This window comes from Seriola lalandi, unplaced genomic scaffold (assembly GCF_002814215.2).
Source record: "Seriola lalandi dorsalis isolate HSWRI2012SDOR001 ecotype SW California unplaced genomic scaffold, Sedor1 jcf7180002054953, whole genome shotgun sequence".
Taxonomy (NCBI): Eukaryota; Metazoa; Chordata; class Actinopteri; order Carangiformes; family Carangidae; genus Seriola; species Seriola lalandi.
The window spans coordinates 495,808-507,702 of record NW_019525504.1 but is presented as its reverse complement, the minus strand read 5'-3'; the positions used below and the strand labels follow the sequence as shown (position 1 = coordinate 507,702).

The 11,895-nt window shown below is 40.9% G+C and overlaps 1 protein-coding gene and 1 long non-coding RNA gene across 4 annotated transcripts in view; both read left to right on the top strand.

Moving 5' to 3' along the window:
* rragd (ras-related GTP binding D) overlaps positions 1-11,895 on the top strand; it is a 49,570-nt gene that overhangs the window by 11,404 nt on the left and 26,271 nt on the right. For all 3 annotated transcript variants that reach the window (XM_087170546.1, XM_023394780.2, XM_087170547.1), the window contains exon 5: positions 5,519-5,661. In XM_087170546.1, the coding sequence (XP_087026672.1) occupies positions 5,519-5,661 (143 nt within the window). The remainder of the gene's footprint in view (positions 1-5,518; positions 5,662-11,895) is intronic.
* Positions 494-3,267, top strand: LOC147817474 (uncharacterized). Its single transcript, XR_015436336.1, has 2 exons — positions 494-1,811; positions 1,897-3,267. It is a non-coding gene; the product is annotated as an uncharacterized LOC147817474 (long non-coding RNA).

Genomic DNA, 11,895 nt, shown 5'->3' with positions numbered 1-11,895 from the left:
TATATATATATATATATATATATATATATATATATATATATATATATATATATATATATATATATATATATATATATGTGTGTACATATATATATATTTAAACACTCATTAATGAGAAAAAGCCTATGAACTGGCTTTTACCAAACACACAATAGAGACACATTTATTAAGGGCCAAGGACCCAATTGAAGCTCGTGTTTCTTATTATTATTATTCTGACAAGTGCATGGCCTTTTTAAGGCCTTACCATGCTCGAAAAGTCATCAGGCCTCTTGTATTCACATCGTAAACTGAGCAGGAAGTCAGCCATTTTGAATTTACTCTGCCTTTTTGGTGCCATTTTTCTGAGTTAAAGAATTTCATATTTTATCATTTGATGTCCTCCTCCTAGCAGGCTGGCCACACCCACTTCAAACTAGGTGAGAAAATGTGTAAGACCTTGATGATGCCTCAAAGTGAAAACTATAACTTTTTGTTGGATGGTGTGTCCTCCTAGCAGGCTGGCCACACCCACTTCAAACTAGGTGAGAAAATGTGTAAGACCTTGATGATGCCTCAAAGTGAAAACTATAACTTTTTGTTGGATGGTGTGACTGTGGCAGCATGGCTAATATCCATGTTTCACCATGAAACAGGAAGTTGTTGTAACTCGCGTGTACATTGATCAATCTGCCCCAAACTTCATGAGTTTTATGACACATACTGAAGACATCAGCACAGTAATATGAAGTCATAGTCATAGCGCCACCTGCTGAAAACAGGAAGTAACCCTTTGACATGAAATCTTCATTGCCTTGTTTACACTTGGTATACAGGGACGTGGTACATGTTGCCTACGTTAAGGGGCCTCTTGGCTGCAGCCCTGAGGTGAGCAACAGGGCGAGGCCCTGCATAACGCTTATTGCAGCTTTAATGTTTACAATGTCAGTGTCCACAATTTACTCAGTAATGTAATATTGATTTATGCTTGTCAGTGTTTACTGCTCAATCTAACCTGAAGAGTCTGTTGCTTCATGATCAGTGTCACCTCCATGTAAATGAACTTAAATGCTGGGGTGCTCCAGCTGCGTCACTTCATTTATTCACCGGGCTTCAGTCTTCAGTCTGACAGTGGCGCTTAATACCAATATAAATGATCTATGACTCCACAGATAATTATAAAGGTTAACACAACATAAAACCACACATTTATTTAATGCATTAAACCTTTAACTATGGTGAACATTTAGCCATTTGCCCAGTGCAGTGAAGCAACAGTTGAAATGTTACTAACATGATAGAATGACAGCAAAATAAGTACAAACAAAAAAGTAAGTGAACCCAGTACGATGCTCTGAAGACAACGTGACGTTTGGGAGTGTATACTCTCCTGAGGACTTCAGACGGTAAGAAACCTGAGCTGACAGGATTCACCTGAATCTCTCTTTTACACTAAATATTGTAAAAATGAAAAATAAACATTACTATTACATAAAGTCAAAAACTATAAGTTATGCAGTCATTATTGGAATCATTTAAATAAAGAAGTGAAATCCACAGTGATGGAGACGGCTCAGTGTGCCAGCTCTCTCTCTCTGCTGTGATCTCTGGGCTGTGATTGTATCTCCAGCAGCTGAGGAAAGCTGCTCTCTGTGGGTGGAAGAGGCCTGCACACTCAGATATGAAGCAGCCAGCTCCGACAACAAAGGAGGAGTGTGTGTCTGTGTGCTCGGCCCAGGGGGAAGCAGAGGAGAGCAGAAGATGACTCGACTCCTTCCTCACTCCCAGGGATGACCAGGGCCACTGCAGAATTAATGTATTCACCGGTCAAGGTAGAGCAGGCGTCAGGGTGAGCACATGCAAAAAGACAACAACAGAAAATACAGGCTTTTTAACAAAGGTATCTCATGTCTACAGCTTTTTGAGAAGATATTTACATGTACAATGGAGATCAGGCTAAACACACAGCACAGTCTGGTTGTGTAGCCAGGACCAAGCATCAACCTCTGGGGCTGAAAACTGCAGTTCCTCTAACGACCACTAGAGTCCGGTTCCAACAGTGAGTCAATCCCCATAGACTCCCATGTTAAAATGTCCAACTTTACAGCAGAAATAAACATGTTTACAGCCTGGTACAACAACTGTTTTGGTCTCTAGAGCTAATTTCCTCCTTCATGACACCTGTTTATATAACTCACCTGTTTACATTTTAGTAAAGCTTAAAGTCATGGAGAATTGAGGGCGTAGCCACTTTGAGTGACAGGTGGGTGAGTGCATGCTTGCCACAAGCCAACATGCATTGAAGTCTCAGCTCCACACATGCCCCACCTCTTCGACCATTCAGAGTCAGACAGCGACAAGAGCTCTTCAGGATCCCATGGGTGACATCACAGAGGCTACATCCATCTTTATTTGCAGTTTGATATTAATGAGCTCATATCTTCATCATCCTCAGTAAACAGCTCCTCTGAAGGTCTACATGCACTAACGTCACTTGTTCATCAGGTATTTGGTCGTAAAGTATTGACCTGATGATGGACGATGAGGTGTCACAGAAATATTACAGTTTATCCTGAGGAGGAGGTGAACGGCTGAACTACATTTCATAACACTCCATCCAATAGTAGTTGAAACATTTCATTGAAAACTTTTCAACCTAGATGAACTAGAATTGTCTGTTTCCTTCCACCAACCGGTCAAGGGAAATATGGTCATTATCTCTCATTCCTGAGTTACAGTGTTGAATAATGACCATAAGTGCATTTACAAAATATTATGTCACAGTGATGTTGACCTTTTACTTTCATATATAAAAGGTCGTCACTTCAGTTTATCCTAGACATTTGAGGTAAATTGTGTCATAGTGTATGAATTAGCGAGTTATGGCCACACAGCGACCTTGACCTTTGACCTTCAACCACCAAATTCTAATCACTTCCTTAAATCCTTGTGAATGTTTGTACCAAATTTGAAGAAGTTCCCTCAAGGTGTTCCTGAGATATCACCTTCATGATAATGGGCCAGACAAACCCAAAAACATAATGGATCCAGCCCTGACTGTTGCTGACATGGAGCAGGATTCATCCTCTGCAAACCATTCAGAAAACATGTGATGCACTGACAGACTGACTGTTGGTCTGTTTGCATGCATGTATGTCTCAGGTATCAAGAAAAGTAAGACCCAAAATGCAGACAACAAAAAGGGGTAGGTGGAAAAATTATGTTTCATAACAAAAAAACAGAAACTTACAAAACCAAGAATCCAAAAAATCCAGGCAGGAACAAAAACCAGGACTCAGTAAGCCTTGGAGCTCGATAAAGGGGAAACATAAAGGCTACCAGAAGAAGTCCAGAAGAAAAAACTGGAGGAACACAAAGGAAACAGAAGAACTGACAAAGGGGAGCACAGAGACCAAATAGACACAAGGGAGGCAAGGGTGATCGAACACAGGTGAAACATTAGGGTGGGGGGAGACAATCAACAAGGAAGGAAACAGGACAAAGACAAGAAGTAAAATAACCACAAGAAACACAAGGTAAGTAGTTTCAAAATAAAACAGGAAATAATGTCTAAATCAGAGTCCAAACATATGGTCAAAAAAATGTTCAAACATAAATTGTCCGTCAGGGCAAACCATGTATGTTTATGATCTTCTGTTCATTCTCCCAACACACAGATAAGCCTGGATAAATAAATTAGAAAATGAGAGAGAGACTGTGTCTTTGGATGAGCCACTCAATTGAAAATAATGCAGACAGACTCGGTTGTGTCCTCACACAGATCTCCTGCAGTGCTGAGTGTTTCAATGTGGTGATGATGGAGTGATTATCTCTCATACTGACAAGTTTAAAAACATCATATCGCTACTAAGAAAAGCTGAAAAACATTATTACTGAATCATGTCGTCTGTTCAATGCCTGACTGCAGCTCTACAGTGGACTGCTACTGAAGATGATGATGATGTAATCCTCCACACACTGATTTCCCAAATCTCTGCCGACACCACTGACTCCACTGTGCTTTTAAGATCTGTGTGTGAACAGCATTTTTGTTTTATTACTGCATCCATTATCTGCAGTAACAACCTGAACTTCACCCAAACTGTCTCCTACAGTGTGGACAGAATAATAAAGGGTTATTTACAACAGACCGCTGTGGAGGCAGTGTTTGTTTTTAGGATTACTTCCCTTAATAAGCCAGTTTAATTGTCCCGGTAAATGCTTGTCTCATTATCACAAGTTTCTTTCTGGCATTTTTCAGACATTATTTATAATTTGAACGGGTTGTTCTCTGGAGGAATTAAGCAGCTGAACAGACCGTCCCTCGAGAGAAGCTGATATTTAGGATTCAGAGCCGTACTCATGTACCTGAAATGAATTAGAATGACTGGGGGAACGGGAAACCACTCAGAGAGCACGCTCTAATATTAGGTATGAACAATATGATTAATAAGATACAAAAGACAACTGTTTAAATGTATTTCTGTCTGTTTAATTTCTTTGTCAAAGGTTCTTTTGGGGATGGACTGAATTACACATATAGTAGAAGTAGTAGGTTAAATGTTAAACACACAGTAACTTCTGCCTCTAAGGGGTCTCTCAATCAAAACAATAGAAAAAGACGGCGTTGAGTGAACTCATGAAATAGCGTGGGATCATGGGAATTGTCCTCACCACCATTGCTGTCAGCTTATGCTGGTTTCAGTGTCGGCCGTTCAGGAGGTTTTTACCAGCAGCTGAATTATCCACAGAGGTGTCCTCTTCACAACAAACAGACTAGGTGATTAGGACTAATAAAAACACTGAGTAAAGCAGTTTCGTGTTAAAAATCCGTGTTTCAGTTCGTGTTAGGTTCGGCAGACAGAGGATGGAGCTTGATCTTCGTTCCGACCCTCGCCTGTGGTCATCAACTCTGGGTGCAGACCAAAAGAATGAGATAGGTGAACAGCAGCTGCAGTGAGTTTCCTCTGTAGGATTTCTGGGCTCAGCCTGAGAGATAGGTCTGAGGAGCTCTGACATCCAGAGGGAGGTCAGGGTGCAGTCGCTGCTCCTTCACTTTGAAAGGAGCCCGTTAACATGGTTCAGGTATCTGGTAAGGATCTTCCTGGGTGCCTTTCATTGGAGGTCTTCCAGGCACGTCCTACTGGTAGGAGACCCTGTGGTAGACTCTGAACGCACTGGGGAGATTATATATCTCATCTGGTCTGAGAACGCCTCAGGATTCCCCCGGAGGAGCTGGAAAACATTGCTGAGGAGAGGAACATGGACGACCTTGCTTAACCACCTTGACCCAGCTACAGAAAAGTGGCAGAAAATGGATGGATGGATGGATGGATGGGTGGAATTCTTTGTTCTCACTAATGCATGCCTGTATCCAAGATCATGTCTGTAAAGGGAGTGAGTGGTTTCATGTGGTGTATAGTACACACCGTGCATGTATTCTCATTCATTGAAAACTCTTAGTGATCACCCGAGGTCATGGTAACACTAATGACTTGCACTGAGTTTCTCTCTTCTTTGTCCCTGTCTCTGTTTTCAGAACTCGGGTATTGAGAAGGCCTTCCTGTTTGATGTGGTCAGTAAGATTTACATCGCCACAGACAGCAGCCCAGTGGACATGCAGACGTACGAGCTGTGCTGCGACATGATCGACGTGGTCATTGACATCTCCTGCATCTATGGGTAAGCCAGACATGTTTACGTCCACCTGTCAAGAGAATTATACAAAATAATGAAGTTCCATCGGAAATGGTGTCGACCTCCTTGGTCTTCAGTGCCAGTTCATGTTGGTCATAGTTTTTATTTCATGTGAACATGAAGATGGAAACATAGAAATGCTCTGTAATGTTCCAGCGGACCAATTAATGCTTCATGGTGGAGGCTCCAACATGTTATAAAAAAGAGTATGACACTGTTCTGAGACTAATGGTCATGTGAGATGTCAGGAAGTTGGTCATTGTGACATTCAGCTCTAGGAAAATGAGCTAACACTAAAATCTAATCTACAAGCAAACTAGTTTTCTGATGCGACGCCAACATGGCAAGATTTTTAACATGTTTATAACCGATGTTGTGCATGAACTCTCAATGAGCGCGTTCGTTCACTCTGATTTAACAACGCTCACACACCAGAAGGTGGCGGTATCGCACCAATAAGCTGTTTGCCAACAAAAAATAGAAGTCAGTTCATAAGAACATTTGAAGACTTTTATGAACAAACCAGTTCAGATTCCAACAGAAGAAATCTGGGTCTGAATAAACCAACACTGAAACAAATCTGAAACAACACATCGAGTTTGAGCATCATAAGAAATATCTGCAAGTGAATGATGATCGCAAGAAATCATTTAGAAAGAGTCAGACCATGAACCTACATGCTCAAAGTTCCTCCACCCGTCAGACTCACAGCAGAGACACATGAAACATATACTCACAATGGGTTTAAAAGTTATCTCTGTCTGTGACTCTATAGTATCAAATGGTGATTCGTGTGGTTTGAGAAGTGGCGGTGATTTGAGGCTGGGATGGATGGTAGGAAGAGGTTCAACTGAAAAAGAATAAAAAACAAAACATGATATGAACACGGACGAGTTAATTTTAACCTTGTGAAGTGTGAACTTTCACAACACAGTTTTTTTTTCTTTTTAAGTTTTTATTTCCATCGTCCAGTTCTCTAATAGGAGAGGGCAATTAGTGAAGTATAAAGTCATAGTTTCAGCTACTTTCAGCTTTACACAGCTTCATAGTGAAACTGGGCTCATTGTTTTCCAGCGCACAATTTTACTGTTCTGTTCACCGCTCTCATTGAGTCATATTTGGCTGCAGCAGCAGCTATTTTCAGGAAAAAAAAAGCTCTAGAAAGCCACAATCCTCTACCTGCTCAGCTGCGAACAGCAGACACGCAGTCAGCGAGCAGCTGGTGAACGTAGATGAGAAAAGAACTGAAAGAGAGGGAACACTGGTCAGAAACATGACTCCAGATGAAGGATAATGATGCTCCATAACTGCGCGTTCAACCACATCACCATAACAACTTAAAAGAAGATGATGTGTCATGTCTTGTTCACAGTGTGGGGCCAAAAACATGTAGTATCTGAGAAACTCTTTGGTAGCTCATCAAAAGAAGACCCTGATGATACGGTGTTATTCTGATTCATGGAATATATTAATATTTAAAGTGCATCACATAATAATCATGAAATGAATTTGCCGGAAAAAATGTAAAATAAACATGTATATATGTACATATATATATAAACATACACTATATGTACAAATTATATATGAAACCTGAAATTGTAACAATTTCACATATTGACATTTATGTGTAACCCATACAAATATGCATGTGTCTTTATGTATGTTTATATCGTAGACATATGTTACGTAAATATATATCCATCCCAAAGCCTGTCAACATGTTGATATTATTTACAGTAGGGTCCAAAAGTCTGAGACTTTGAAAGAAAGAATGAGAAGAGAGACATATTTAAAATTAATGAGAAATTAATAAGAAAAACATAAATAAACATACAGCATTTTTATATGTATATTGCTTTAATAAACTTACACATATAAATTAAATGTATATAAATAACATGTATGCACATATACAAATTTTACTTTGGGTATTTCATATATGTTATTAACTTATAACTTTGCATGAGTGATAATAATGTGATAATGATTTACAGTATATTGTCATATCAATAATAATCAAATATGAGGGATCCATTCAAAAACAAAAAGAAAGCTAATTGAACTCTCAGTCACCAACATGATTATCAGCTTGAGCAGATGTCTGTGTGGTGGTGGTTATGGACTTGATTAAGATCTAAGAGAAGCATCAGAGTGGGGAGCTGAAGTTGTGGTTGTTTGAGTGGCTGAAATCACTGTCCTTGTCAAGGTGAAGTGTGCCGGGTAGCTGAACTGGCAGACTGGATATAATAGTGGTGCAGGGCTGAATGTGAAGTGAAGCCCTCTGATCCTCCGGCAGGATCTGCTCTGTAAGTCTCTCTTCAATAATCACTGCAGCTGGGAGGATAATTAGCTCAGGATCCAGATCTGTGTGTGTGATTCTGTGGGTCAGTTCAGTCACAACCTGGAAGAAGAATTAATGAGCCACCGGTTCCTCCGCTGTCATGAAGGAAACCAGGAGACGTGCGAAGCATCTTGTGATGGGATCACAGCTGCCTCAGTAATCATTACTCAACAACACACTGTCTGTCCGTGACATGTAGCCACCAGCTGCTGTCAATCAAACACAGACACAGACACGCCCCTCCAGCCGGCTGAGATGAAGAGGATTATTTCTGATATTTCCCAAGACTTTTTTCCTTCCTTTTAATTAATTTAATACAAAACTATTAGTAATGCAATTAAAAATGTTGACATGCTCACATTTAGTTTGATAATAGTTAGTCTTTACTGGGAAACAATTTAGAGTTTATAATGAACAATTAGTTTACAGTCATTACATTCACAAGAGTCATTATACTTAATTTAATTACATTTAATTTAACTGCTGTGTAGTTTTCCACTCATGGTAATAATCTGATAATTAAAGCTGAAGACATCATGTGTGATCTAAATGATCCCATTACTGCTGATGGATGGATGGATTAATGGATGGATGGATGTATAATAAATTAATGAATGAATGGATGGATGCATGAATGGATGAGCGGATGAATTAGTGGACGGCTGGATGGAGCAAAGTTCACCCCCTCATTTTCTATGGGATGGGAGTGACGCGGGTCAAAAGACAGGAAACGATAAGGGAATGAACTTTATACTTTATACTTTTTTATTTATTTATTTCAATTCACAAGTGTCAGAAAATGTTCTGAAAGCCCAGGGTGACAGTCTCCCATCACTTATATTGTGAGTCATGTAGTTTGGTCAGTCTGCCTGCAATCCAGTGATTTTTCTCTTAATGATATGAGACAGAACTTTTGAATAGAAGCTGGAACCAGAACTGTCACCTTGAGTCTGCAAACCTGAACTGTGGGATTTTGACTGTTGCGGTCTCTTTGTCCCTTGTCACATGTATGGGGCTGCACTGAAATATACCACTCAAAAGAACACGTTGTTAAACCGAGAACGACGTTCAACAGAAGCATCAGAAGAAGGTGGACAGCACGTTAAAGCTGCGACGGTCAGTAAGGACTTCCTTCATGAGCCAAGAATCTTGAAAACCTTCAAAGCTTTCAACATGAACTTCTGATGGCGGTCTCCTGTTGGCTCCTGTATGTCTGTTACCCACATGCTGCCTTCTAAAACTTTGTTCATCTCATGTTGAAAATCTGGGTAGTTGTCACACCTGACGGGCAACTCCACATGTGAGCAACAGCTTGTCTCTGGAGTCCCTGAACAGTGATGCTGCTTCCTGTCAACAAGTCTGATCCAGTGCAAAATCTGATTAAAGAGGAGAGGTGCTGGGTGTCAGTCATACATGCAGTTTGTTTCTCCTGGGCATTCGAGGTACCGGGGTAAGTTTGATCTGATGATCTTTCATAGACTTGCTGCAAACCCGTTCAGCTCTGATCTGTTGTTGGTGAGCGAGCTGCCTCCGGCGGTTGTGAATATCCACGATTTCCGTCAATTCTTCTTGGTCAACACCTTCAAAATTCAAAGATCACTCGCTCCGAATCTGACACTCCCTTGAAAAAAGCTGTCCACAACATCACACTTTATGAAGCCCAAACAGCTTGCTGTAGAAGTACAGGAAGGTGCTTCTCTCTTTGTCGGCTAAATGTGATTATTCAGCCGACATTTCCCTTATTTTTTTGTTTTTCAAAAGCATGATGTAGGTATGACACTTTGAAGAAATTTCCCATAGATCACTTCTCATAAGTCAAAAATTCTGACAGCACATCCCTCAAAAAACACCTCCATCATCCCCAGCCTTTTCAAGCTTCCAACTGGGAAGAATAAACTCATCCTCCAGGATACTTTCCTCAGAAAGAGTCTGTCCATGATGAAGAGCAGTAATCTTCCTCACTCTCTATCTCTCTCTCTCTGGTTGGCTTGTTCCTGCATTATATCCATGGAAGGGTGGTTCAAAGGACAGTTCATGAGAAGGGGGGGAAGGTATCATCCGGACTGGAGTGCTCCATCCCAGAGATGCTTTTACCAACTTCCTCTAAAGCTTTCACATGAAGAAATGTTTCCTGTTCTGATGAACCAAACGCGTCGGTTGGGTCGATTGTGGATTGTAGGGAAACAGTATTTATCTCCACAGTGGTGATAGACATCAGGTCTGCGATGTGTCTTTTGCCCTTCTTGTGCAGTCGTATCACTACCATCCTCCTGCAGATTTAAGTCTCTCCTCTTGTTGTTAAATGGAAACATAAGGAGTCTTTTCAAACAGTTCTCTGCCTGTGATACTGTCTCTAATGAAAGCTGCTGAGAGTCACACAACTGCACAGCCTTTCCAATCACGATCAGTTTCCTGCTGTCCTTCAGGGCCCTCTCTCTTTTCTGATTCCCTGACTCTTCCAGCGACAGAGCGGGAATAAACATCAACCTGGGACTTTTGACTGAAAACCATCAAACTTTGGCCTGAAACCCATCACACACACCCTGTGTCACACTTTACAATAAACTATTTAGTAAACAGAGGTTAAATGAATTGGGATGATTTGTATAACACATTTAACAGAAACACCTACACATAAATTATATTGATATACAGTAACTTTGTACTGTCATAGTCTTAGCTGTTATTTGCAAAATTCAATGACAGAGTTTGTGAAGAAGAGAAAAACATCTTTTCCTATCACAGTCCACAGCTACAACAACAACAGTAGCTACAGTCTGAAAAATGACCATATAACTCCGTAACTACAGGTCAGATTGAGAAGCTCAGACTGGACAGTACGTTTGGATTTTAGTGTCTTTTTCTTTCTTCACTGGATGTTTCTGTGATAAGATTCTGTGGATCTGAGCTGATCACACCGACTATGATGACTTTAATTAGCTTATTAGAATTTCTGATGATCACAAAACTTTACAACTTCCATCCATCCCTCCATTTCCTGCTGCTTATCCGGGGTTGGTTTATGGTCGTCAAGCAAAGTAGTCCAGAAGTCCCTCTCCCCAGCAACGTTTTCCAGCTCCCCCTGGTGGATCCCGAGATGTTCCCAGACAAGATGAGATATATATATATATATATACAGTATATATACTCTTTACTCTGAGCTCACCCTATCTCTAAGTCTGAGCCCAGACACCATGCAGAGGAAACTCATTACAGCTGCTTGTAACCTCAATCTCATTCTTTCCATCTCCACCCAGAGCTCAACACCAGAGGTGAGGGTCAGAACAAAGATTGACCAGTAAATGAAGAGCCTTGCTTTATGGCTCAGCTCCCTCTTCACCACAACGGTCCAGTACGACGCCAACTTCACTGCACCGATCCTCCTGTTGATGTACAACATTATTGTCCTAAATAAACTCTTCTGCCTACTGCTTAGTCTGTAAAACTGGACTGCTGTTTATACTGGACTCACTGGCAGCTGTGGTCTCTGCTGCTCTGCTCCTCCTGTCTGCGGTCTGCAGAGTCACTGCTGCTACTATTTGAACTGTTTGAAGCACATTACTTCTTTTCTCTGAGCCTCTCAGTCGGACCTTTCTTCTTTTAAAACTTTGTTATTCGTGTAAAGTGAGTCAATAGCAGTCCACTGCTGCCTCGTGAGTTTAATCCATGATGAAGATACCAACACACAAACAGTAAGTATGTGGGCGGAGCTGCGAGACAGAACCGAGTGTATTTAGCTGGAGAGGGAGACAGACGACGGCCACCAGAGCCTGCTGCACTGAGCTGATCACCACAGCACAGACACATCTCTCTCTCCCTCCCTCTCTCTCTCTGTCTCTGTCACTCACTGATATATATATATTTTTTTCACATTA